Source organism: Phytophthora cinnamomi, assembly GCF_018691715.1.
Source record: "Phytophthora cinnamomi strain GKB4 chromosome Unknown Contig114, whole genome shotgun sequence".
Classification (NCBI taxonomy): Eukaryota; Oomycota; class Peronosporomycetes; order Peronosporales; family Peronosporaceae; genus Phytophthora; species Phytophthora cinnamomi.
The window spans coordinates 622555-647647 of record NW_027151047.1 but is presented as its reverse complement, the minus strand read 5'-3'; the positions used below and the strand labels follow the sequence as shown (position 1 = coordinate 647647).

The 25093-nt window shown below is 57.4% G+C and overlaps 7 protein-coding genes across 9 annotated transcripts; 3 read left to right on the top strand and 4 right to left on the bottom strand.

Moving 5' to 3' along the window:
• Nucleotides 1–48: 48 nt before the first annotated feature.
• IUM83_11524 (Voltage-gated Ion Channel (VIC) Superfamily) lies at nt 49–3248 on the bottom strand (the record flags this gene model as incomplete). Its single annotated transcript, XM_067936095.1, has 7 exons — nt 49–1217; nt 1293–1758; nt 1832–1854; nt 1959–2362; nt 2433–2644; nt 2722–2997; nt 3078–3248. 7 exons carry the CDS (start codon nt 3246–3248, stop codon nt 49–51), a joined length of 2721 nt encoding a protein of 906 aa, XP_067781833.1.
• A 665-nt stretch (nt 3249–3913) lies between these two features.
• On the top strand, nt 3914–8772 carry IUM83_11523 (Cell 12A endoglucanase; the record flags this gene model as incomplete). Of its 2 annotated transcripts, none has more annotated exons than XM_067936093.1 (7): nt 3914–4333; nt 4424–4474; nt 4572–6356; nt 6434–6940; nt 7022–8336; nt 8410–8650; nt 8721–8772. In XM_067936093.1, the coding sequence occupies 7 exons, from the start codon at nt 3914–3916 to the stop codon at nt 8770–8772; spliced, it is 4371 nt and encodes a 1456-aa protein (XP_067781876.1). The 2 variants fall into 2 exon arrangements, with proteins under 2 accessions (XP_067781876.1, XP_067781875.1); XM_067936094.1 differs by having other exon boundaries at nt 4424–4504.
• Nucleotides 8773–8948: 176 nt separating this feature from the next.
• Nucleotides 8949–12842, bottom strand: IUM83_11522 (GRIP and coiled-coil domain-containing protein 2; the record flags this gene model as incomplete). The annotated part of the gene is made up of 1 exon (XM_067936092.1): nt 8949–12842. The coding sequence occupies one exon, from the start codon at nt 12840–12842 to the stop codon at nt 8949–8951; it is 3894 nt and encodes a 1297-aa protein (XP_067781829.1).
• Nucleotides 12843–14501: 1659 nt separating this feature from the next.
• On the top strand, nt 14502–15428 carry IUM83_11521 (putative myb-like DNA-binding protein; the record flags this gene model as incomplete). The annotated part of the gene is made up of 1 exon (XM_067936091.1): nt 14502–15428. One exon carries the CDS (start codon nt 14502–14504, stop codon nt 15426–15428), a length of 927 nt encoding a protein of 308 aa, XP_067781830.1.
• A 3393-nt stretch (nt 15429–18821) lies between these two features.
• IUM83_11520 (ATP-binding Cassette (ABC) Superfamily) lies at nt 18822–19871 on the bottom strand (the record flags this gene model as incomplete). The annotated part of the gene is made up of 1 exon (XM_067936090.1): nt 18822–19871. The coding sequence occupies one exon, from the start codon at nt 19869–19871 to the stop codon at nt 18822–18824; it is 1050 nt and encodes a 349-aa protein (XP_067781877.1).
• A 2096-nt stretch (nt 19872–21967) lies between these two features.
• Nucleotides 21968–22876, top strand: IUM83_11519 (myb-like dna-binding; the record flags this gene model as incomplete). Of its 2 annotated transcripts, XM_067936089.1 has the most annotated exons (2): nt 21968–22195; nt 22251–22265. In XM_067936089.1, the coding sequence occupies 2 exons, from the start codon at nt 21968–21970 to the stop codon at nt 22263–22265; spliced, it is 243 nt and encodes an 80-aa protein (XP_067781735.1). The 2 variants fall into 2 exon arrangements, with proteins under 2 accessions (XP_067781735.1, XP_067781734.1); XM_067936088.1 differs by having other exon boundaries at nt 21968–22876.
• A 381-nt stretch (nt 22877–23257) lies between these two features.
• Nucleotides 23258–25057, bottom strand: IUM83_11518 (UPF0652 protein; the record flags this gene model as incomplete). Its single annotated transcript, XM_067936087.1, has 1 exon — nt 23258–25057. The coding sequence occupies one exon, from the start codon at nt 25055–25057 to the stop codon at nt 23258–23260; it is 1800 nt and encodes a 599-aa protein (XP_067781723.1).
• Between the last annotated feature and the right edge of the window lie 36 nt (nt 25058–25093).

The window sequence follows — 25093 nt, the reverse complement described above, 5'->3', positions numbered from 1 at the left end:
CCACTTTTGAGGATACGTTCGAGAGAAGACCCTCTGAAGTTGATTCATTTACGCCTTACTACTCCGATCCAGCTTGTTCGCTAGATCATCCAGCACATCGGACGGAAACTGGTCCGGGTTTTCATCCTCATGCCCGCTTTCTCGCCCTGTCCGCAGCTCCGGCTCGGGGTTCAGCAGCGCCGAGTCTCCAAACACGTCACTAGTGCGAGAAATACTGCGCGTACTTGACTGTCGACGGAATGAGGTCGATCCTGCTCCCGGTCTAAAGCCGCTCCCAGCACCACTAACCCCAATGCCAACCCCAATGCCAACGCCAATGCCTGGTGTGTAGCCTTGAGCTCCCAAATGAGTTTTCGAGTTCGCTCGCAGACGCATTCCGATACTCAAACTATCGCGTCGAATGTTACGCCAGCTTCGAAGCGCCTTCAGAGCTCGACTGTTTAGCTTCACGTCCTCGACACTTGGAACTGCTTCGCTTGCTGGTTTAGCAGAGTCCTCTGTTGGTTTGTCGGGAGAGGCACTCGGAGCTTCCTTGGCTTCCATGGCCTCCAATTCTGCTTGGTGCTCTGCGACCCTCAAGTTGCGTTGTGAAACGCGTTCAGGCTCATCCGCTACAGCTTTACCCGCGTGGCGACTAAGTGCGCCAGGGTGCTTCTGTGGAGCGCGGTGGTCTAGAATACTACTTCCAGGCGAATACGAGTTGACAGAGAGACGCCTGGCAGCTTCGTGCAGACTCATGCGGAGCTTCGAGTCGCTTTCTCGTCGAGCTTCGGCCTCTTTACCGAGCTTGTCTTCCAGGTGCTCGATGCGGTCAAGCACTTTTGCTAGCAAACCTGTGATCTTCGCGGTGGCTGTCTCCCCACGTGAGACTCCTTCCCCAAAACTCAGAGCATGACCCGGTACAGGAGAACCAGGCGTGTTCGATCTAGGAAACGCGCTGTTCGATTTTGAAGCTGCAGCCGCAGCGGCAGCCGCGACGCCTGTACCGCGCATACTTACCTCCTGCGACTGCTTCATGGCAGCTTGTAGCATGCTTGGGTCATACTTGTCCATGATAAACTTCTCGATAATGTTGCGGTCCTCGAGATACCGTTGAGAGATACTCTCGAAAACCTCGCGCGTGAGTGTGCAAAGCTCCGAGAAAACCTGGGCACGAACATTAGCCGTGCGTTTGCAGTTCATCAGCAGGGCAATTTCTCCAAAATAATCCCCTTGTCCTTCGCAAAACAGAAAAAAAGACACGTCAGTGAGAAAAGGAATGCAACAAAATCCGTGTAGTGTCTGAACCTCACCTAGGAGCTTCAATATGACCTCCTTGGCCTTGGTCGGTGCGGGTGCGGGTGCTACCGGTGGCAAAGTTTGAGACGAATTAGTTTCTCTCGTTGAATGAGAGCCTCGGAAGTGCAGTGCGGCTTGTGCGGCTTGCGATGCTTGCGACAGACGAGAGGGATTCCGCGGCATCGATACAGGCGGCAGATCGATCTCTTTCGTAACTTCGCAAAGCCCATTCTGCACAAAGTACATATCATTCCCCACCTCGCCACGCACAACAACGTAGTCGCCGGGCATGAAAACCTGCAATTCGAGCTCCATGACAAGTTCTTGGACGACTTTGGCGCTGCAGTTCTGGAAGATAGGCGCTCGGTTGATCATGTCCATGCGGAGAAATAGCTCCACCTCGTAGGCTAGATTGCGCGAGAGTTCCGGGATGAAAGCAGTCACAGCGCCGTCTAGAGTGCCGTGTCGTTCCCACATCGCCTGATAATATGCGTTGATGCGGTTCTGTAAATCGTACGGCAGCTTCATTCGATTCATGCTGGCAAAAATCCACTCCATTTTCTTCTGATGGGAACTCTGTGATTCATAGTAGTTCGCGATTAGGATGGCCACATTACCGAAGACGACAGCCATCAGCACGGCACCCACAACCATCACGATCACGCAGAATAGGTACTCACTGTCCTCATACACGGTGATATTTTGGCCCATGACCACAAGCAACATCGAGTAAAACGCAACGATGTATTGGTGTAAAGAGTCCGTACTTGGATCCAGGGCTCGAGTCTGCTCTGACATGACAATTCCAAACCAGAAGCACGCGATGTAGTGATCGATGACGAGGAAAGATGCCACGAGGCGTATAAGTCTCAGGAGGTTGGCATGACGTGAGTACTGCAACCATCGCCGCAGTTCTGGCCGGATTTTGAAGACTTTAGCTACGCGCAGTAGCCGCAACAATCGCAGCAATCGAGGTACGCGTAGCGCCTTCAGCAGACCCAGCACACTGAGGTTGCTTTTGGACTTGTTCACGAGTAGCAATATGTAATCAAAGGGCATACATGCCAGCAAGTCGAAGAAGAACCTGGGGGGAAAACGTAATGAAGGGTAAGTGAAAGTGATCAATGACTCTGAGCCGCTCGTAAGGAACGTACCATCCGCGTAGGTAAATGGAGGCGATATTCCACCGATTTATGATATAACCTGTCTCGTCGGTGTCTTCTGCAATGGGAGTATTAAACGCGACAACGATGTCCATGGCAAAAATGCTGCTCATGAGGATGTCGATGGCTGTTGTGTCATTCGAGCCGAATGCCAAATTGAACGGAAGCATGATGCTCTGGTAGATAATGAGGACCAAAGTTATCTGTGCAGGTCAAAGGGATACGTCAACTCCCACGGTAACACACCAAGGTAAAAAGAACCGCCACAGAATGGACGTACTAGTTGCCAAATCTTGTACAGCGTGCTGTGCGGGTTCACCATGAACTGCGGCAGGTTGCGCAGGTATCGTCCTTCATCTCCGTCCGTGTCCACCATACGAATTTTGTACCTCGACAGCACTTTGAGGTGTCGTTCGAGGTTGGCCTTTGTCTCATCGACGACCGCCCGAGGTTCTAACGACCCGTGCTCCGCTTGTACTCGGTGTAGCACCCGGCGCATCCGAAGAGCAGCGAATAACGTGGCTACGGAGCCCTCTTTCCTGGCCTGGGGCAAGTTCTGGGGACAGAAAAAAAAAAAGACAAGAGTAAATCGTCAACAGGACCCCATAGTTGCAACCACAATGAGGTTTCACGCACCCCTTTGTCTTTCATCGACTTGACCATGTCGGGGGTCATGGCCGACTGCGTGATACTTAGTCGCTCCGGTGCGAAGGGCACCACCGACACCGGCTTCGAGAACTGCGTTAGGCGCGACATGACCGACTTTCGGGGAGCGACGCCGCGCACCACCGCGGCCAGTCGCGGCATTGCCGTCGATTGAGCCGCCGGTGCCGGAGACGGTGACGGTGACGGTGACGGCGGCAGTGCCGGCGACTGCGTGCGCGAATTCGCCATAGCACGTGGGCTCCCTGCCGAACTGACGTGGCGTCTGCTTGCTGGAGAAGCCGACGCCGGTCCGCGCGCAGCCTCGAGATTGGATCAAGTGCAGCAACGTGAACACGTCAAGACGCCGAATTGGGCAGCGCAGCGAAAACTGCCAAGACGCGACCACGGACTAGCAGAAGCTAGCTAATTTTACGCTGTCACAGGTGAAGACTAGTCCCCGCTATTTCGAGCTGCTGCGAGTATTCCACGTGCTGCCGCACTCGTCGTGAATTAGTTCAGAGCAGCGATTAATGCTAACAACAGTATGCTGCCAAGGTACACTGTAGTTCCATCAAACCAAGCGCATGACGGTCCTTCGCATACACCTCCTGCACAACATGGCCTCATCCTGGGCTCCATCATGGCTACTTTTAAGTAGCCAAGTTTGAGTGAGTTCTATCTCTACCCAATAATAATACGGCAACCAACTCGTTTTTCTCAGGATTAATTTTGTTTTATCCTTTTTATTATAATTAATTGCTACACCAAGCCGCAGTCGGCGTTTCCGCCTAAGTACGCCCCCCAAAAAGCGGAGCCATTTCGACAAAATGGCGACGGACCTGAGCGCCAGCGCGATCGGCGGCGTGGGCGACTCGGCCGCGGGCGCCTCGGGCGGCCCGGAGAACGCGTACGAGAAGCTGTCGCGCGAGGTGCACCAGATGCAGATCACGGGCGCCATCCACACGGACTGGCTGGAGAACCCCAAGGGCTTCCTGCTCAAGCCAGACTTCAAGCGCAAGGCGCAGCACGTGGGCGCCGGCGGCAAGAAGCTCAACAGCTCGCGGCTCTTGCGCCTGCACTTGCCTGGGAACACGTACAGGGTCAGGTGGTTCGTGCTGGACGGGATGATCCTGCGCTACTTCAAGACCAGCACGGAGGAGCAGGAGCTGGGCGCCATCCACCTCACGTCGGTCAACGCCGTGCTGCCCTCCAGTGTGGCCGACGCGCCCGAGCACGCGCTCGACTTGGTGAGATTTTTGTTTTGGTTGTTTTTGGATTTTTATTATTAACTTTTGGAGGGGTTTGTCCTTACGGATTTTTGTGGATTTTTGTGGTAGGTGTGTGCGGATAGGATTTATACCGTCGCGGGCAATGACCGCGAGGACATGGTGCGCTGGGCGACGGTGCTGACGTTGGTGGTAAGGAGCTGGGGCTGGAGAGGGCGGTGGATGTTGGATTTTCTTAATGGTTTGACTTTTTTTGTAGTTGCGCGGCGAGTACAAGCCCAAGTTGATGCTACGGCCGGAGTCGGCGATTATTCGCGGTAGCTCGGTCATTCCGCGGCCGAGCGCGGTGGCGAGGAAGACGGCGATGACGCAGGCGTCCAGGTTCACGGACGCGAACGGCATGCGGATGACAGGCACGCTGACGGGCGGGATCGGGGACGGAGACCCCAAGAGCCAGGGGGACGACGACGTCAAGGAGAAGATCATCACTGTAACCTTTGATCAACCCGGTCCGCTGAATTTGATTCTGAGAGGAACAGTGGACGACGAAGTGATGGTGTGCGGGTTCCAGGACGGTTCCGGGCCTGGTGGCGAGCTAGGACCGGCGGAGGCGTCCGGGGTGATTCGAGTGGGAGACCTGCTCATTTCGATCAACAACCACTACTTCACGAACATCGAGTTCCAGCAGGCCGTCGATTTGATCCGGGCTGCTGGACGCCCGTTGACGCTGCGTTTCTCTCGAGTGGACTTCCACACGGCACCGCCGGCAGACACCACGCGTGTTGCCGAAGGCTGGGTGCTGTCCAAGGAGCCGTCGGCTCACAGGTACCGCGTTCGGATGCTGCAGCTGCATGGCGACAAGCTGAAGCTGTACAAGCCTAGTATGCAGGGCGGAAGAGTGGACGAACCGTGTCTGGTTATCCGTATGGAGCAGGTTACAGATATCCGACCCACCAACGACACGCGCGAGGTTGTAACGGCGTTCACGCAATGCCACCCGAAGCAATGGGGTGTCACGCTTGAAGGATCCCAGAGCATCTTCACGTTTTATACGAAAAACCGCGAGGATATGGTGCAATGGGTAGATTTGCTGAAGAACTCTCCGCTGTTTTCGCCGAAAGCAACGAGACTCTCGATCCCAGTGCATCCTGTGGCTGTTGTGGAATTTGATCCCGTTTTGGAGCCCAAGGTGGTGCTTCAGGACGACGTTGGCAAGCTGGGCGACCTGTTGTCAACGTTTTCATGCCACTACTTCCTTTTGCTGGAAGACGGTAAGATGCTGTACTACGTTAATGCGGATTCGGCTGCAACGCGTATGCGCCCAATCGGCACGCTGCGCTGCGACAATATCGTCAGCATTGTGCCGAGTCAGGTCACGGATGATACTATCGGGGGGGACGATTCGAACTCAGAAACATCATCGAATGGGGGAGTGACTGAGGAGATGATGCCGTGGCGTCTTGAGCTGGGAATTCTGGTGCAGGGGTCAGCTCAGAAGTATCGTCGTCCGTTCATCATGTGCTTTGCCTCGCAGGAAAAAATGATGAAGTGGGGAATCGCTATTGGCAAAGAGGCCAAGCGACTCACAGGGCAGGAGTACGACCTGTCGTCTATCAGCCGCCGCGCTTCCCGCAGTAATAGCCAAACGTACGCACCCCGTCACTCCGAGACACCGATGACGCGCCCAACGATTTCTCGACTCATATCAAACCCGACCAAGTACATCGATCCCAACGTGCAGGAATACTCGCGCTTGTACCGAAGCCTAAAGGATGTGACAGTAAAGGCGGCAACACGCGGCTGGTTCTTCGTTAAAAAGCCGCGGAGTGTGGGACTGGGTGCATACCACCCTCGATTCCTCGTCCTTATCGACTACCAGCTTATGCTTTTCAAGTACGAGGTACTCGAGGAAGAGAGCTTGCATTCGTACGCAAGTATGCTGGATCTTCGCAACATTAAGGATGTCCGGGAAGCTGACTCCGGTTTCCAGGAAAACCTAGACTTCACGATTCAGCTTACTACCGCTGATGACATTATCTGGATGGTAAGGATGTGTTGCTGTCTGTCTAATGTACCTGGGAGCTGACATATTTATTTTCATTTTGTATTTGACTGTTGTAGCTGGTAGCGGAGAGCTACGCGCAAAAAGAAGCGTGGTTGTCGGCGTTGATTTGGCTATCGGATTATTACTACCGACCTGGTGACAACGATGATGATATTACGCCCGCAATTACAGATGCTAAGCGGATTGCGCTGAACACTGCGGGTATAATGATGTCTATCCCCGAGACGGAGGGATCAAACAGCATTACAAGTCAGGACATTGATCCGAAGGAGGCAGATCGTCTAGCTGCCGCGGGTATTGCAAAGGAGCGGCTATCGACAACAGGCCTGGGTGCACTTCTTACAGATGATTTCACAGGAATTGGTGGAGAAATTCAGATTGCGGGTAAGAAGGTCTTTGCGGCGATCTCCAGTGGTGTATTCCGTTACTACGCTTCGCAAAGCGATTACGAGAGTGAATGGGGGGATGCTATCGACGCGATCTCACTCAAGGAGATTGAGGAAGTGCACTCAGACGGTCTGGATTTGGGCAGCTTCGTGGTGAAAGTTAAGGGTGAAAAGGAGGTGCGACTTGTTGCAGAGAGTGGAAAGCTGGCCAAGCGTTGGATGCTGGTCATGTGCTGCTGTGGTGACTTGATCCTTAAGAAGGCGCCGCACGCTGAATACTGGGCAAGCACTCAGCCGAAGGAAGCGTGGATCTGGAAGCTTGATCGTCTGTATCAAGTATTCCGTCGTCGGTACTTCTCCCTGCGCAACCATCAGCTTATCTTCTACACTGAGCAGGGTGGTCGTATGCTTGGAATGATCTCGCTGCCTTGCATCTTCCACCTGCAAATGTCCAAGGTGTGGACTCGCAGCAAGGATGAGGCCGACTTCTACCAGCTGGAAGTGAGTTTTGCCGTTCCCACGGCTGCTGAAGAGAGCTCGCGTACCGATCAAATTGGCGACTTCTACGCCTTCCTGTTAGCGTTCGACACGGAGGAACAACTGAAGGAATGGGCTTACGCTATCTATGACTGCTGCACGAACTCGATGTCGTTGAAGGGGAACGCGACCTTGTCTCCGCTTGGTGAGATTCAAGTGCTTCCAAAGGAGTTGCTCAAGACCTCCACGTTTGATCACAGCGACGATGCGTTCTTCAAGACGGCTGGGTTGCCGATTGGACCGACTGTGCCGTCAAAGAGACCTGTTCCCGACGCAGCAGTGTCCGCTAGTGAGTTTAGCTCCAGTGGTTGGCTTTACTACCGCACGTCCAAGGAGGAGCGCATTCGGCTGCGCTACTTCATGCAATGGGGCTACGAGTTGTCGATCTACAAGCACGAAGTGCTTGCGGATGAGGCGACTGCCATTCGTTACGGTGTTATCGACTGCCGTGCACTTGTGGACGTGCGCTTCGCGTACATCAATTCGCCGGAAAATGCTGTTGAGCTCATCTTGGGGTCTGAAACCAGCGTGATTATCATCCCGCGTACCGACCAAGAAGCCGTCATGTGGCGCAACTCGCTGCTAGATGTGAAGCGCGCCTATGGTCAATTGGAGTCTGGCAAAAACAAGGAGGACACGTTCGGTACGGGTGTTTTCATCAGCCGTGGCAGCACATTTTCGACGCACAAGGACAACGAAGAGCTGCTACGTCTGCAAATTGAGTCAACTGTCATTTATTCGTCAAACCTCCAGGACTGGGACGGCCGCAAATGGATCCCGAAGTATTTTGTGCTGACCAGCTCGCGCGTGCTCATGATGTCTCTCGCGCTTCATCTGTACGACGAGGAGCCCGACATCCTGGGCTCGTTTTCCACGAAGGATATCATGGAAGTCCGCGCGTGCAATGACAAAGAGGAAGCGGAGACTGGCAACTGCAAGTCTGCTTGCGTCATTACGCTTCGACCACAGTCTAGCAGCGCGGGTGACGTGATTCAGGCGGTTTCTGACCGCATGATCGTCAGGTGTGACTCGATCGGTAAGACCTCACCCGTGCCATCTCTGGAGAACTATTGTTTTAACGTTATCGCGTGTTGTGTGTACCCTGCCAGATCACTGTTTGGAGTGGATGCGTTTGCTGTGCAGCAGCAACGGCAAGCTGGAGCTCAAGAAAAACGCTGCCACAGGCTACTGGGGCAGTGTGAACCGCATCGCGTCGCTTTCTCGTCACCAGAGCTTCCTTGCTACGGCGCCTCTGTCTGCGGCCATCGCCGCCGCCAACTCGGGCTCTTCAGCATCCACCCAAGGAGGCGAGCGCACTCGGAGAATGACTCGCCAGGATGCCGCACGAAAGTACGTTCTAGCTTACAATTTTTTCTGCCGTGTTCACCCACAGCTCATCACTGTTGTTGCCACCTTGCAGGCGTACGTCAGAGCTTATCATGAACCGCAAGAGCATGATGGGATACCCTTAAGCGCGCAGCAGGCGAGTGGATTGACTGTGCGCAGAGTTACATGTACTATCTGTTTCATCACAAGTGACGCATCTCAGCAAAGCGCAACACATTCATTTACACACGCTCTCTGATGACTCCCTCATTCTAACTGCCTCGGTGGCCCTGGCACTAAACCTTTATGAATTGCTGTGGTTCTAGAAATCAGCGCTTTCTGCTGATGGGTCCGCTGGCTCGTCATTGCCGCCGCTCGGCAAGAAAAAGCTGGAGGCTCGTGACGATTCCGAAGACCCTGACGTCGGAGAAACTCGGGGTACCGGTGCGAAGCCCATCCTGCCCAGCGGAGATCTTCGGCCGCTGTTATCTTGTGTGCTTGACGATGGAGGGGCCATCGGGTGACGATGGCCAGCGCCTATGACGATAGGTTTGTAGTCGAGACCAGCATCACTGCTACCCCAGGATGTCCAGCTGTTGCCGCGGCGAGCTGCATGTTTAATCTCCTTGATGTCAGCGGCTGTGAATTGGAGCAACGTCGTAAGCACTGGTACTAGCCGTTCCTGCTGAGAAGAGCCCGGCCGGAACGACATGTATTGTACCACAACGTTTTTGAGGTACTCCATGTTGACACCGTCACGACGCTGGTTCTGCAGCATTGCTGTCAGCTCCTCCGCGTGGCGACGCTTGTCTTCACGCAGCTCCTGCACTTCGAGATGGACTTCTTCGAGCTGCTGTGATAACGCCTCCATCTGCGCTGCTTGCTCACGCTGCTCGGCTTCTCGCTTGGCTTGCAACTGGGCAAACTCGAGAATCTTGCGGTTGTCTGCACCGCCCGAGCGAACGTCTTCCTCCAGCTCGTTGAGGCGCGCGCTCAGTCGCGCAATTTCTTTCTCCTTCTCTAACACTGCTTGCAGCGCGAGTTTCGACTTGTGTTTACTCTCCGCCTCGAGGCGATCGAGTTCACGTTTGAAGTTCAGTTTCTCGTCCCGCACAGCAGCTTGGAGTGCCTGCTCAGCCTCCTCACGCTCCTGCTGGAAGCTCTCCTCTTGCTTTCTCATATCACGTTGAACGCTCTCCAAATCTTGTATGGCTTGGGCTTCACTCTGTTTCATACGTTGCACGTCAGCCTTCGCAGCCTGAACTTGTGCCTGCATTTCCTGCTGCGCAGCTTTACTGTTTGCTGCGTCCCGCAGTGCGCCCTCAATCAGAGCAACCTGCTCTGCAAGCTTACCGGCCATACCCATATTCTCAGTCTGCAATCTGGTCGCAAGTGCCATGCGATCAGATAGAGACTTTTTAGTCTCCGACAGGTCCACGCTCAGGTTGCCCACCTGGGAAGTCTGCTCGGCCAAAGAAGTCTCCAACTCCTCCTCGTGTTTTCGCGCAGCCTCCAATTCACGCTCCAATGACTTGCACCGCGCGGAGAGATCGTCTCGCTCCTGAGAAAGCTCCTTCTTCTCGTTCATCAGCGTGCGCCGCTCAGTGTGAACACGCTCGAGCTCGGCTTCCTTCTCCTGCCGGAGCATCTCGAAGTTTTCGTGGTGCTTTTCGCGCATTTCGTCAAGCTGCCTCTTTAATTCCGTGGCCTCCTTCTCGCTATGAATGTAGCGACGCTCGTTGGCCTCAGCCTTCGTGGCATGTGCCTCGAGACCCTCAGCAGCCATGGCCAGATCTTCGCGCATGCTGCTCACCTGTTTCTGTAGCTCCATCAGCTCGGAGGTCATGGACGTCTGAGAAGCTGCCATCTTCGTGACTTGTTTCTCCTTTTCGCGCAACTCGGCCTCGAGCGTCTCGGTCTTGGTGTTCGCCGCATCACTGTCAGTAATCAGATTCTCCAGCTTTGATGTCCAATACGCACGCTCCTCTTCCAGCTGCTTTTCCATTGTCGCCTTAGCTTCACGAGCTTGCTCCTGCTGCTCTTCAAGCTCGCGCTTTGCATCAGTCAAGGCTGTGATCTCTTTTTCTGAAGCGGCTTGCTTCTGCTCATACTGCGCTACCCGGTCAGCCAGGCGACTTGTATCCTCCTTAAGCGCCTCCACTAAAGACTGCGTGACTTCACGTTCGCTAGTCGTCTCAGCCAGCTTTTCGTCAGCAGCATGCAGCTTCTTCTGCAGGGACTGGATCTCGTGCGCATGCTCCGCCGATTCTAGCTTCACACGCTCTAGTTCTTGCATCAGGGCTATGTCTGCCGCGTCATCAGATTTCTTCGCAGACATCTCATCCTGGGTCCTCTGAACTTGCTCCTTTAACGACGCAATTTCTTGCTGTAATGATTCGCTATAGTTTTCCTTCGTCTCAAGCAACCCCTCTAAGCGAGTAACTTCAGCGCGCAGGGAGGTGAGCACCTCCTCGACATTTGTCTGGGGTTCAGAAGCATCAGAGTTCGGTGCCTCCTGCAACGTTTTGACTTGCTCCCGAAGACGCGTGTTCTCTGCCTTCACCGATTCAAGTTCACTTTGCTGCGCCTCTATAGCCGTTGCGATTTTCTCACTCACTTCATCCTCAGACACACCAGAGGGGGTAGAATTCGCTGACAGCGCTTCGATTTGCTCGAGAAGACGTGTGTTTTCGGTCTTTGCCGCCTCTAGCTCAGCTTGTTGGGCCTCCAGTGCCGCGTCCACCTTCTCCTTTACAATATCATCAGAAACATCAGTTTGGGTAGCCTCCGCCGTTCGCAAAGCCTGAATTTGTTCGTGAAGCTCTGCGTTCTCAGACTTCGCCGCCTCCAACTCTGCTTGCTGGGCCTCAAGAGCTGTCGCCACCTTCGCCTCCACTTCTTCCTCAGGAACACCAGATGAAGAAGGAGCCTCCGCCTGAAGGGCCTCAATTTGCTCTTGAAGTTGCACGTTTTCGGCCTTTGCGGCCTCTAGCTCTGCTTGCTGCGCTTCCAGCGCCTTAGCCACCTTTTCCTTCACCTCTTCCTCCGACACATCGGGCGTGGACGGAGCCGCAGCTTCCAGTGCCTGTATCTGCTCTTGCAGTCGCGCGTTCTCAGCCTTCGCCGTCTCCAGTTCCAACGTGTTTTTCTCCACTGCAGCCGCCACCTTCCCCTCCGCTTCCCTCTCCACATCCGCCGCCGCTGCAGCCTCCTCCTCCACCTGCTGCAGCCGTGCGGCCATCTCGGCCTTCTCCTGCTCGACCTTGGCCAGCGTCTGGGCCGCCTGCTGCTGCTCGTTCTCGCGCTGCTTCTCGCCCGCGTCCAGCTCGTCCGACAGCTCGCGTATCCGCTTCTCCATCTCTCGCTTGAGCTCGGCGAGTCTCTCCAGCTCCTCCCGCTGCTCGTTGTCCGCCCCACGCCCCTGCTCCGCCTGCTGCCACCTCTGCAGCCAGTGCTGCTCCCTGTCCTCCGCCTGCTGCTTCAGCTGCTGCAGCTCCGCGCGCGCGGCCTCCTCCCTCTCCAGCAGGCGCCTCTGCAGCTCCTGCGTCTGCTGCGCGCCGTCCCTCAGCTGCGCGCGCATGCGCTCCACCTGCTCTACGGCCTGCTCCAGCTCTCCCTCTCCTCCTCCTGCTCCTGCTCCCCCTCCTGCTCCTCCTGCTGCCAGCAGGTCGATCTCCTCGTAGCGCGCGGGCTTCTGCTCCGCGGCCAGGGGCGACAGCTCCAGCAGGTTCACGCTCTCCACCGTCTGCGCCTGCGTCTGCTCCTTCCGCTGGAGCTCCGCCAGCACGCGGTACCTGTCCGCGAGCGCGGCCACGTCGATGGAGCCGGGCGCGTCTTGCGCGCCCTCCGCCGGCTCGGGCTTGAGGCACGCGGCCACGTCCAGCCCCACCTCGCGCTCCAGGAAGCCGCGCAGCGCGCGCGCGTCGGCGTCGCTGGCCGCGGCGGCCGCCAGCTTGCTCTGGTTCTTCTGGTACTGCGCCTTCATGAGCTTGTTCTGCCGCGTGAGCTTCATGCTGAGCGCCAGCAGCTCCTCGTACGTCATGCGGTTGGCTGCGGTGGCGCTGGAGCCCTCGGCGGCGGCGGCGGCGGAGGCGGAGGCGTCGCCGTTCTCGAGGGACGCGTTGGCCGCCGCCGCGCGCAGGAAGTGCAGCCCCTTGGACAGGCCGCCGCGCCCGAGCTCGCGCATCTGCTCCAGCTTCTCCTTCTTCTTGAGCATCTCCGGCCTCGCCGCGCCTACGCGGTGCTGTGCTGCGGTGGTGGGAAGGGCAGGAAGACAGGGGAGATATGGCGGGTGTGGTGTAGAGGTGGTGTGGTGGGGACCAGGCGGCTAAGTGCGAATGGCTACAGTCTCTGCCGAGGTTGCAGGGCTGCTGACAGGTGGAGATTCGAGTGGCGCTGGACGCGAATCTGCGTTTTTTGGACAGTAGTGGGTATGGGTCGTCACTGAGTCGGTTTTGGTCGTACCGGGGCAATTGCCGGCAGCGACATTAGGCGGCAGCGATCGGCGGCGCGGCGTCGGCTTTGCTGCTAGATGTTGTAGATTCGGGTTCTTGGGGACCGCAACGCAAGTGAATCGCTCGCACTGCGAGTCGCAGCAAACAGCCTGTTTAACTTAACAGGACGCCGCGGCGCCGATTTGGAGCATACACCGCGAAAGAGGCAACTGCGAGCTCGTCACCGTGACGCGACTAGAATAGTTCCGAGCAGTAGTTCGCGATGCAGGCAGGCGCTTCCAGCACAGACGCTCGCTAGCCTACCTACTAGCAGATAGACACAGCTACGTACAGCCCGCGACGATAATCCAGCAGCGCCCAACGCCATCGCCGTGGGCATTCTCCGCCGCCGCCACGCATGCAGCTTTCGAGCTGGACCGAGTCCACTGCAACATGATGGGCAGGCGTCCCCACCGAGATGCATAACGGCGCCGATAATCCAGCGCCGCATCGTATGACGCGCGTGCCATTCATTGGCACCGCCCTCCTCGCGAACAGCGTAGAGCGCGTATTCTCAGTGGCTAGCCCGTGCTCTCACCACTACGGCGACATGTGCCCGCGAGCATGCAGGAGAAGAGGTGTGCATCAATCATGGTTGTCGGACGCACACGCCCCGCGCGAGGTGTCCGAAAGCTGTTCACGCCTAACACGTGGTTACTTGCCGCGGGGGATGAGAGCGGCTGAAGCTAAACTACACTGCAGCATGGACACGTGCGCTCGCGCACCGCGGCAGAAAACGTTGAGGGGGGACAGCGCGCCACGAATGTCTCTGCGGGCGGCGCCAGTATGCTTTCCTCTTGGCGCGCCGAGGTGCGCACCCACCAACGTCCGGGCGCAGGCCTCCGGCTCTCGACGCCGCGGGAATCTCCGTCGTGCATACATGTAAGGTTAAATGCATGCGAGCGACGTGTACGCAGCTCGTCGACAGCAAAAAAATCTCAGCCTCGCGCGATTTGCAGGCCACTTCAACGTGGACGCCAGCTGTTGTTCTGCATGGGCAAAGCGTACCCATTTTCTTCGTCAACTTAAGCGGGAGGAAGATACCGTCCGAAACGACTTCCAGGACTACATTCCACTGTTATAGAGCATAGTTATTACTTACTCTGAAGTCAAAGCCGCACCACTCCTCCCCGCTAAAGTTGACGAACAGTGCCCAGTGAGTAGTGAGCAAGCGAAGCGCGACCACTGCGACGGCCGTTGAAAGGCAAGATGGGGTCTTCCTACTAGGGGTCCTAGCGTCAAACGAGCAGCGGATGGAGACATCGTCGGAACTTCATGACGGGCTCTAGTTCGTGTCCGCTCACTCTGCAATTTGACGCCACGCCGGACTCGTTCGCATCACTCAACCACCGCTCCAAGCAGCGCCACCTCCAGTTGACGCCATGGCCATCTCGGACCAAGTGCGCAGCCAGCTCTTCCAGTCGGCGCCGTCGCCCAGCCGCGTGGGCGCCAAGCCGCAGGCCATCCGCATCCCCACGACGCGGGGCGGCAGCACGCGCGGCGGCCTCGCGCCGGCGGCCCCGACCGGCCGCGGGCTCTGGACGCCCGAGGAGCACCTGCGCTTCCTCGAGGCGCTGGACAAGTTCCCGGCGGGCCCGTGGAAGTGCATCGCCCAGTACGTGGGCAGCAAGACGGCGCGCCAGGCCATGACCCACGGCCAGAAGTACCGCCAGAAGATCGCGCGCCGCCGCCGCGGACTCAAGAAGATCGTGAGGGACCTCCAGTTCGCCGCCGTGGACGCCCACGACAGCAGCAGCAGCAGCAATGACAATGACAATGGCAATGGTGGTGTCAATTGCTCCGCCGCCTCGGCGCGGCTGAGCATCGACTCGAACCCGATGGAGCTGTCGGACCAGGACTTCGCGGCCTTCGTCGCAAGCCTCGACCTGGCTCAGGAGCTCCAGCACGGGGTCATGGGCAACAGCCGCGACTCGCCGCTGGTCGTGGCCGCCGCCGCGGTGAACGAGGAGTTGCCCAGCTTCTCGCTGGGCGAGCTGGACGTCGACGTGCCGCCCGCGTCCGCCTCGAGCGACTGCGGGCTGCCCACGACCACGGCGCAGCAGGACGTGCACCACTGGGTGGTCATGGACCGCGCCGACGCGTCCTCGGAGGAGTTCTCGCTCGCGCTGGCGGAGGCCTTCCACGCCGGCAGTGAGGAGGCCTACGCGTTCGCGAGGCCGCTGCCGCTGCCGGAGCAGCTGCTGGACGAGTACTGCCAGGAGCAGATGGGCCTCGAGCCGCTGGTCGCCGACCCGGCGGCGCTCGAGGGCCTCGACAGCCTCGAGTTTGACGGGTTCGCGCTGCGGTAGCGGCGGACGCAAGCCCCCGGCAGCAGTGGGGGCCACGTGACGTACTCGGCAACGTATTTCCATGGACACATACACACGAAGTTACAGTAAGCTCGTACACAGCATCAAAAGCGATAAAACCCCAACAAAAATGCACGTGCGCTCGCAGCAGCGAGCGAGAAAAGAGCTTGGGCTCGCTCGTGAGCATACTTGCCTTGCCGCCGCTTGCTAGGCGAGGAGGGTGCGTACCACTTCAAGTTGGCCGGCCACGTACGTGTGCGTCACTGTAGCCATTTGCATGTTGAGACGTCGGAACAAACCGAGTTGTTGAGACGCGGGGGATGCGCCCAGCTACACTTTGCCTTGCGTGCAGGTCCGAGAATCTCGGGGCACTTCGCGCCGCGTGGGGATGCGGATGCATTGCAGTCCGGCTGTCACGCTCGTCGGGTGCGGACAGCTTGCTCGGAAGCCTTCGCGAGAGTATCCAGAGCTCCTTCGCTTGAAGTCGCACGCGTCTACGCCGGTCACTTCACTGCTCGTGCTGCCTGTCCGTGCGTGTGCCGACGTGAGCTACCAGAGAGTGGAGAATGCCTTTTTGAAATGGTTCACTCATCGAATGCATCGAGAAATATGTCGTTTAGGAATGCCAGACCTACGCTCTGCCTCCACTGGCAAACGAACGGGAAGAAGACGCACTCTTCTGTCTGCACTCAACCGATCGCTGCGCTGGTGTTGAAGCAAATGCGAAGATGAGGCTCAAGGTGTCCGCATCCAGGCCGTGAATTGGCCTCTGGATATAGCTGGTGCTCGTGACGACGATGATTATGGCCGCCTTCGACTTGTCAAGGCCTCTCTTCAAGAAAGGCAGGAACGCGCTGTCGTGAACCAATAACTCTCTCACTTCCTCTTGGTCATCTCCACCGTTCGGTGTCACCCTGAGACGGCCAAGCTCCCGTAGGGCGGGATTTCTCAAACTCACGGTTATGACAGCACACCCGTGCACTCGCACAAGGATATCTTCTTGATAGGCCAGCGACGCAGGTACTCGTCATGGGCAGACACCACAACTTCGAAAAAATCAGCAGAGATGTTGGAGTTCGGGACATGCTCTTGCTAGTGAGTTCAGGTTCAATCAAGTCGGGTTTCCAGCTTCTAGTATTACTTCGCGAAGGCTGCACGTCAGCAGATGCAGCAGTCTCAAGCCTATCAAGGTTTAGCTTTCGTAAACCGCAAATCGTTTCTTTCGGAGGTCTAGCGTCTCGGAATCGGGGGCGAATCGGACACCTCCACTGAGTACGGCCTTACAAGCACCCAGGAACGACGATATTTACCCTCTCACCGTCTACCGAGGCGTAAAGTGCTCAATAGCGACATGCACTCGCCACAAAAACACCACCCTCACCTACTCCACAGAAATGCACCTCGGTTCCTTGTCGAATATCAACGAAATCGTATTGGAGGCAGCCTTCCCCATCCGATTCTGGTATACTGTAGGTTCGGAATAGTAGGAATCAAGTACTGCGGAAATGACCAACATGTCTGCCTTCGTCAATGCACCCCTCAAACTCTGATTGTCGGCACAGGTACGCCTGAAACTCCACAGCAGAGCGCGTAAATTAGCAAAGGCCATCGATTGGCGCCTATCAAACTCATTGATAGTGAGTTGAGGTGCGCCTCCAGCGACGGCCGAGCAGATTGCACAAACATCCTGTCACAAACCATCATGCCGAATTTGCCATATTTCAATCGAATTATATCAGGTGCATTGGTCGTGGCGCACACGGATCGATCACAGATGGGCGTGTTCAGCAAGAAACCTGTATTCGTCAGGGCTTGTGGCGAGTTTCATCGTAGTAGGATCGCTTCAAAGGTCAAGTGAAAACGCTGATAGGGCAGTGCTAGCCAGCGAAATCGTCATTTCTGAGATGGCTGGATTGGTCCAATCCCATTCAGAACCTTACACGGTTGATCGGTTGGGGTCCATGTACTAATGCGCGTAGCGACACCGCGAGAACACACACCGTCACAATGGAAGGAACGGTGACGTCGAGCAACCTCTGAAGGTTGAATTCGATGAATTTGCCGATCTGACAGGGTTTTGTCTGCTTTCCTCGTGTGAATGCTGAGTGATGCCAGTGACTCTCAGACGGACCGCGAGCTCAAGACTTGTAAAACCTTTCCATGCATCTCGAACCCCAGGCGACTTCTCCCATGGGTCTTTTGGAAACCCGAGAAAAAAACACGGGGGGGGGGGGGGGGGGGCACATCACTTCAGGTAAGCTTACAGCGACATTGTTCGGCGACAGAGTCCCGATTAACTGAAGCCTCCACCTTGGGAAGTAAACGCAGCACTCATGGATCTGGCACGGCCGGACCCCTATCAGCGGAAGTAGTAACTCCGCGAAAACTTTGTTATTCACGAACGAAAGCAGCTTGAACAGCTCCATAGTCTCACAAAGTCGTAGTAGCCTCCTTCCATCTCGCCGACTCCACTCATCTCTAGGAAGCCTCAAGCAGAGTTTTCGCCGCGACGCAGAGTAGCTATTGGGGTATGCGAGCGACACATTCAGAGGGGATTCAGTAGCAGTGCTACTAGCACGGGTATTTTCTTGTAGTATCACGCTGTCGCGCAATGCAGCGCACCACGGTTCAAGGAATCCCCACTCGTGACACTAGTTTTCGGACGTGGAACGCAACGGAGTGGAGTAAAAAATTTAGCGGAGTGAATGGAAATGACCTGCTCACACGTAGTACATCGCAACAGTATCATTGCAAGAACTACCACATGTGCAGCAGCCTCGCCAAAACTTGTCGAACTGTTTCGAGAAATATAACTCCGGAGCGACCAAGCACCAGATCCATCACTTTTTCTCGCGGGTACGATGTAGATGTCTGAAACAGTGCCGCTGCCAAGTTAGAGGCCCAATTGATTTTGTTGTTTAGACTCCACGAATAACGAGCGTTCCGAGCAGTGCAACTGCATGCATTATGGCGATACCAAGTGGTCAGGGCTACTGTCAAAGCTTTCTGTAGGTAAAATTTCCCTACTTAAGTACAGAAGTTGCAGTGGCCGTGTGTTCGCGGACTCGGGCAGCAGACACAGCTTTAGGGGAAGCGTGTGAAAAGAAATCAGGTGCGGACAGCACTTAGGAGTTCGGCAAGATCGACGACCACACACAAGTGGACTTGTCACCATTGTGTCTGTCCAGGCTGCTGCTTTCTCGCAAAACGGGGATCACAAATTTGCACTTGATTGCAAGTGGAATGTCATCTGCAGCAACCCGCCTGCAGCTTGATTGATTCGCGCGTGTTTACACGGTCGCCGCCTTGAAAAACCGCGCCTCGGCTCACGCACGATTCAGCTAACAAGGGGGTACCGTGCCGCGAGGCGTGTCAATGACTCTCGCCTGCTTATCACACCCACGACTCGCGATCGTCGGCGCGTTTGCATTCACCAGCAACCTCGCACCAGCGCTCGCGCGGCCGAGAGCACCGCACCTTCTTCACGCCGTGTGCCATCCAGACAAGCACGTCGCGCTTGAGCGAGAACGTGGGGCGTCGCAGCACTGCGCCGCCGTCGCGAGCGAGCGCAGCTATCTGCTCCGCGGATATTGCTTCATGCCAAACACGCAGGTCGTCCACGATGCCGTGAAAATCGTACCAGCCGATGTACGACCCCGTGGGGTTGCATACCGAGTCCCCGTCGATATAGCCCGAGCCCACCTGCGCGTAGTAGTACGGAAAGCTCTCGAGCTGCTGGTCCTGGCTGAGTTGCAAGTCCACCAACTCGCCATCCACGTACACTTTCTGCGACCGGCTTTCAAAGACAAGGGCCACATGATACCATCGACCCGGTTCCAACTGCGCAGCGACGCAAGGTTTCTCTGCTGTCACCGAGCAGTACAAGTTCATGTGGGAGTCAACCTGCAAGACCTGGCAATGGAAGTCCGGCCAGTGACCCCCTCTCTCCCGACACTTCTCGCTCTGCAGACCGAGCAAGACGCCGCCCTGGTGAACGCCCTGCTCTGGCGAAGACAAGCTGAACCACGCGTCCAGCGTGAAGCTCGGCGAGGAGCGCGCATCGTCGTCCTCGCGAGCGAAAAGCCCGAAGAGTGTGTCTGTGGGCCAGAACACGGGAGCGAAACTCTGCGGCAGCCCTTGGCTCTCGGACGCCAGGGACTGTCCACCAAATCGGAACGAGCTTTCGAGCGCGTAGCGTCGTTTGCCCTCGGCAATTGGTATCAGCTCCAAGGCGGAGTCGCGTACAGGTACCACATGTACATCGCTCGATCCACGTTGGTAACGCGCCTGTGACAGTCGACGCGCGTACAGCTCGGGGCGCGAGAGGACGCGGAGCAGGCGCCGCTCGACGTGCGATAGCTGCAGCAGGTCGAGGCCGAGGAGTAATCGAGCAATGGCGACCAGCACCTCGTCGGGCAGCGCCTTCCACAACGATGCAGCCATCGCTGTCAGCACCACAAGCCCCAAGTGCGCGAGTGCCTGTCGCGCCCAGACAGGATTTGCTCAAAATTGTACTGTACCAAAGCTGGCGGCTGTTTCCCGAGAATGGACTGCCCGGGTTAGATACGGTCTACGTGAGTCATGTCATGCTGCCAGTCCGATGAAAAGCATACAGCAACGCGAAAGCGAACGACCCGCTCTACAGGCTCTACATGCAGCGCAACAAGTCTACACAGTCCACGGTACAGCTACTGTAAGAACAAAATTTAGATGTACGGAGGCTGCAAGTGCAAGAGCCACACTGGCGTTGTTGAATGTTTTGTGGATTGTAGCTGGATGTAGCTCGAGGGTCCATCTTCATGTATCGGTATGCCTGACAAGTTCAAAGCAATGCAAGTTTTTGTTAAACGCGGATGTAGTACGGATCCCGTGTTACGCTAAGAAACATGAAATTGGGAAATCGAAGCTGGCAAGCAAAATGGCGCTGTCGGTTTGTAGGCCACGGCGCGACAGCGTAAACAGCTCCACCAGCCAGCCGAGCTCGCATGTGGCATTCACGACGCCCCGCCGAGTGGCCCCATCTGGAGATGGCTACCTTTTTCGCACGTCTCGGTTGACTCACGGAAAGAAATTCGAAAATTCGCCGAAAAAGTAAAGCCAAAACTTGAGTGGATACTTTCGGGGGACGTTTCTGAATAAGATATTTGGCGATCAAATGCAGCAACACTCCTAAAAACAAAAACTTTGGTCCGAATAAGCAAGGGGCCAACGTCGATAAGTGTGGAGGGGATCGGCAAAAAGACAGTTTTAGCCGTATATCTCTCAATACTTTGTCGTCCGGGCGGCGTGCTGGTGATGGACTCCATCACCAGCACGCCGCCTGGACGATGGTGGTGTGTATGTCGCCCGCGAGAGAGCGGACGGCCTGATAACCTGCGGGCTCGTCCCAACCAGCCACGGCAGGCTGTCTGTCACAGACTCTGTGGGATGTTTGGAAGCACGGCCGACTGTCTCTGTTGCGGTGGGCGGACGGTCTGACGTGTTCGGGCGGCGGGATAACGCTACGTGGCCCCGGACCGCCGGCGCGCCGGGCCGGCTTTCTCGTGTCGATGCAGCTGAATGCTCTACATGTAGCAGAGCGTTGAGTGTCGAGTCGGTTTGGCCGGGATTCCTACCGCTCGGCTCGCCCAAAATTCTCCGAAAACGCAGGGCTTGTGTGTATCAAGGTGCCGCCACGCACGCGGCAAATCTCGCATCATATCCTGCGCACTTGGGGGCGTAGAACACAACACGGAGTACCGCAACGAGCGGCGTTTTATCGATGCGGCAATGGTTCCCTTGTGGCCGAGGTCAGGCAAGCATTCTCGCCCTATCGACCGCGAGACGCAGGACCAGGCAGAGAATCTGCGGACATCCAGCAACCTGGAGAGTTTCGCATGCAAATGCGAGTATCTCGGCATCTCACTAAACACTGCATGTTGTGCGTACGTATTATAATATAATACATACTATGTAACACGTGCCGCCATCTCCCCCGGCGCGCTCTAGCGAAAAGAGCTCGCTGCTACCCTCGCCATGGGCCTCGAGCCGGACGATCGCAAAATTTTGGTGCAAGTCGAACGAGTGCAATGCCGTTGTTGCCCCACGCTCGAGTGGCGCTCCATTGTGCGCCAACGAGCATGCTTTAATCGATTGCCCCCCCGGTCTCTATCCGCGAAAGCCAGCGCCTCGATCCGTCGACCGAAAAAGTGAAAATTTGGCCACCGAGAGCAATGTCAAAAAATAGGAGATGAGCGCTCCGTCTCTTGGGGCTGCTTACTTGCCAGTCATAGGATAGATACCGGTACGCTCGCAGTCTGCACACGCAGCGACACCGCAATCCGCCATCGTGTATCGTTTAGCAGCACCACTTCATTGCGCGAATAGCTCTCCACCGCACAAACCCACCGGCAATCGTTTTCGCTAGTGGCCGCCACCGCAGCCAGCCAGCCAGTCATAAGAACATCAGACGGTCGAAGCAGTGACTGCAACGCCTTTCCAGACTTCCAGGTGGACACTCCTGTCAGCAGGCCACCGTTGCAATGATCTCGCCTAAAGTCATGAGCGAGCTGCATCAGGCCAAGCTCGTACCCACGCAGTTCACGGTGCCCAAGCCGGGCGAACACGCGTGGTCTCCGGCCGAGCAGCGCCGCTTCTGGGAGGCCATCCAACGCTTCCCGCAGGGCCCCTGGACGGCCATCGCCGCCTACGTGGGCTCCAAGTCCACGCGCCAAGCCATGACGCATGCGCAAAAGCTGCGCCAGAAGCTCAGCCGCTGGAAACGCCGCGTGCGCAGCGACTCGGTCAGCTCTGCGTGCAGTACCGGATCCAATAACTCGACAGCGTCTGCGTCCGTGACAACACCCGTTGACGCGGGCGAAGACCCGCAGTCGCCGCCCATGTCGCCGACTGAGTACGGCGAGATCGCCAAGCTCAGCATCATGGACCACATTCAGGAGGAGGACGACGAGAAGAAGAGCTTGGGCGACGACAAGGACGACGACTGCGAGCCGATGGACATCAAGTCCGAGTTCAAGGACGAGGTGCACCAGTTCGGAGACCACGACCAGGTGCACGACGCCCACGACGACCGCTACCTCGAACACTTGCTGACTGACATTGAGCCGGTGCTGGAGCATGTCGCGCACTTTACGACCGGCGGACACGGGCACGGCGCCGACGAGGTGCACACGCGGCCCGTGTCGACGACCGATTACGGTACGGAGCAGGCCGTGTATTTCACGCACAACGTGGACATGGCGGCCTCCGAGCACAAGACAATGGAGCTCTCGTGGAACCAGCACCACCAGGACCCGGTGTACTATCAGCAGCAGCAGCAGCAACAACTACAACAACTTCATTATCAGGGGCAGCACTTCGGTTCGATGCACCACTATTCGCCGACCGAGAGCGATCATCGTCACCACCATCAGCAGCAGCACCAGCCCAACTACCACCACCATTTATAAGGCAGCCTTGTCTTCCTACCGCCTAGAGTTTCGCGGAGGGGAGCCGGAGTATGCGTGCGGCGCCGTCGCCGCCGAATAGGGAAGCTGAATTAGTTAATAGTTAGGAGTAATCAAGTGAGTGAATCCCCACCTCGGCGTGCATTGCCCCCGATGCCTACGCGCCGCAGCTGCAGTTGCAGCTGCAGCCAAGGGTGGTGCACCGCTCGCTTTGACACACCGATGGCAGACGCCCGCGAGGCGGTTCGCAGCGCCGAGAGATACTGTCTCAAGTGAAGCCATATTGCACGCGCAAACCGAGCAGATGGTCATCAAGTCATACACGCGAAAGCAGTTGGACGCGATCTGTATTTCCAGCTGCCAGCGCGAGTTGAGCCGAACCGCCTACTTGTCAAAGTGTCCGTCGAAGCCCACGAAGCCCGCCATGAGGAAGACGTGGAAGAAGGACTTCTTCTCTATCCGGGAGCACCAGTTCCAGGCGCTCGTGAGGCGGCCGTCGATGCACGAGCCGGCGTCGAAGAAGTTGTCCGCGCCGCTGCCGTCGAAGCCGTGCTTGAAGAAGTCGCACAGGATGCGCTTCTGCAGCGTCTCGGCGCCGCCGAAGCTGTCCTCGATGTAGGCGCGCGTGTTCGGCTGCGCCGCGAGCGCCGGGATGTCGTGCACCGTGTTCACGATGGGGCTCAGGATGCGCGAGATCTGCGTGTACTTGTCGATGAACATGAGCGCGTTGGGCACGTTGTGGTCGCCGAGGTGCACCACCGAGGAGCCCACCCAGCGAGGACGCAGCTTCTGCGTGTTGTGCAGGATTGAGTGCACCAGGTGCGACGTCTCGGGCGCGTGCTGCATGCGGTTGAGGCCCTGGCCAGTGTCGCGCAGGCGGTACATGCTGCCGCCCAGCAGGTCCTCCTCCACGACCCACCACAGACGCAGCATCGCCGTCGTTATGTTCCGCCACAGCAGCAGCGACTGCAGCACGTACTCGTACTGGCTGGCGTGGCTGTGGCTGAGCCGCGCGCCGTTCTTGCCGGCGCGGATCTCGAGGCTCAAGCCTGGCTCGGCCTTCTCCGGCGTGAAGTATTTCTCTAAGTAAGCGATCATGCGCGTGATAGGCGAGCGGTTCGACGCCAGGTAGCTCTGGCTGTCGGAGACCGACGCGAGGCATAGCCGGATCTCCTCCTCCGACAGCGACGCCGACGAGTAGTCCCGCACCAGCTCGTCGATAGCCTGTTGCTTGTTGGCCGTGAAGCGCTGCAGAGCCTCCGGGTCGGCGAGAAGGTCCAGGTCCATAGCAGCCACGGACGTTGCGACCTCACAGCGCGTATCCCGCAGCATGTCCAGCGCGTGGCGCTCCTCCAGCAGCGACGCCACCGTCTTGATGGGCGCCACACACGAGAAGCCCAGGTAGTTCCTGATCTCGCGCAGGTTGGCGTCCTGCAGCAGGTAGATCATCTTGCCGTAGTTGTTGCGCATGCGCTCCGGGTTCATGATCTTGTAGCGGCGGCCGATCTCGAAGACCTGGCGGAAGAAGTCCTCGTTGTCTTTGAACTGCTTGTCCTGCACGAGGCGCCGGCCCTGGCGGAAGTCGTTGGCGATCATGAGGCCGGAGAGCACGCCGAACGTCTCGTTCAGCTCGTGGAGCACGCGCTTCACGGGCGAGCGGTAGGACAGCACGTCCACCTTGTCCGTGTACTCGCTCACGTTGAGCGCGGCGTCCAGCAGGTTGAACAGCGCGCGCTCCTCCTCGTCCAGCCGCAGCGGGATGAACGCCGCGTCCTTCATCAGCGCCGACGGGGCCTCCTCGATCTCGCGCATCAGCTCGTCGTCGTCGTCCTCCTCCTCCGAGTCGCTCGTGGCCGGCGCGTCCGCGGTCTGCGCGGGCTTCACGGAGGACGACGGCGGCGCCGGAACTGCAGCAGCCTGCTCTTCAGTCGGCATGGCTTCTGGCTGCGGCTTGGCAGGCGACGGTACGGCGACAGGCGGCGGCGGCGGAGTAGATGGCGCTGGAGTTGGAGCTGAGGCGGCGACGTCGCTGCTGCTGGCGCCGGGCAGCTCCGTCTTGCTGTGGCGCAGGCGCGAGCCGGCGTGGTGCTGCGCCTCGAAGCACAGCGGGCAGTAGACGTCCTCGCAGTCCTCGCAGCGCACGGCGGCCGCCGTGTCCTCGCACTCGACGCACATGAGCGCCATGGTCGCCAGCGTCACAAGCTTCACCTCTCACCTCTG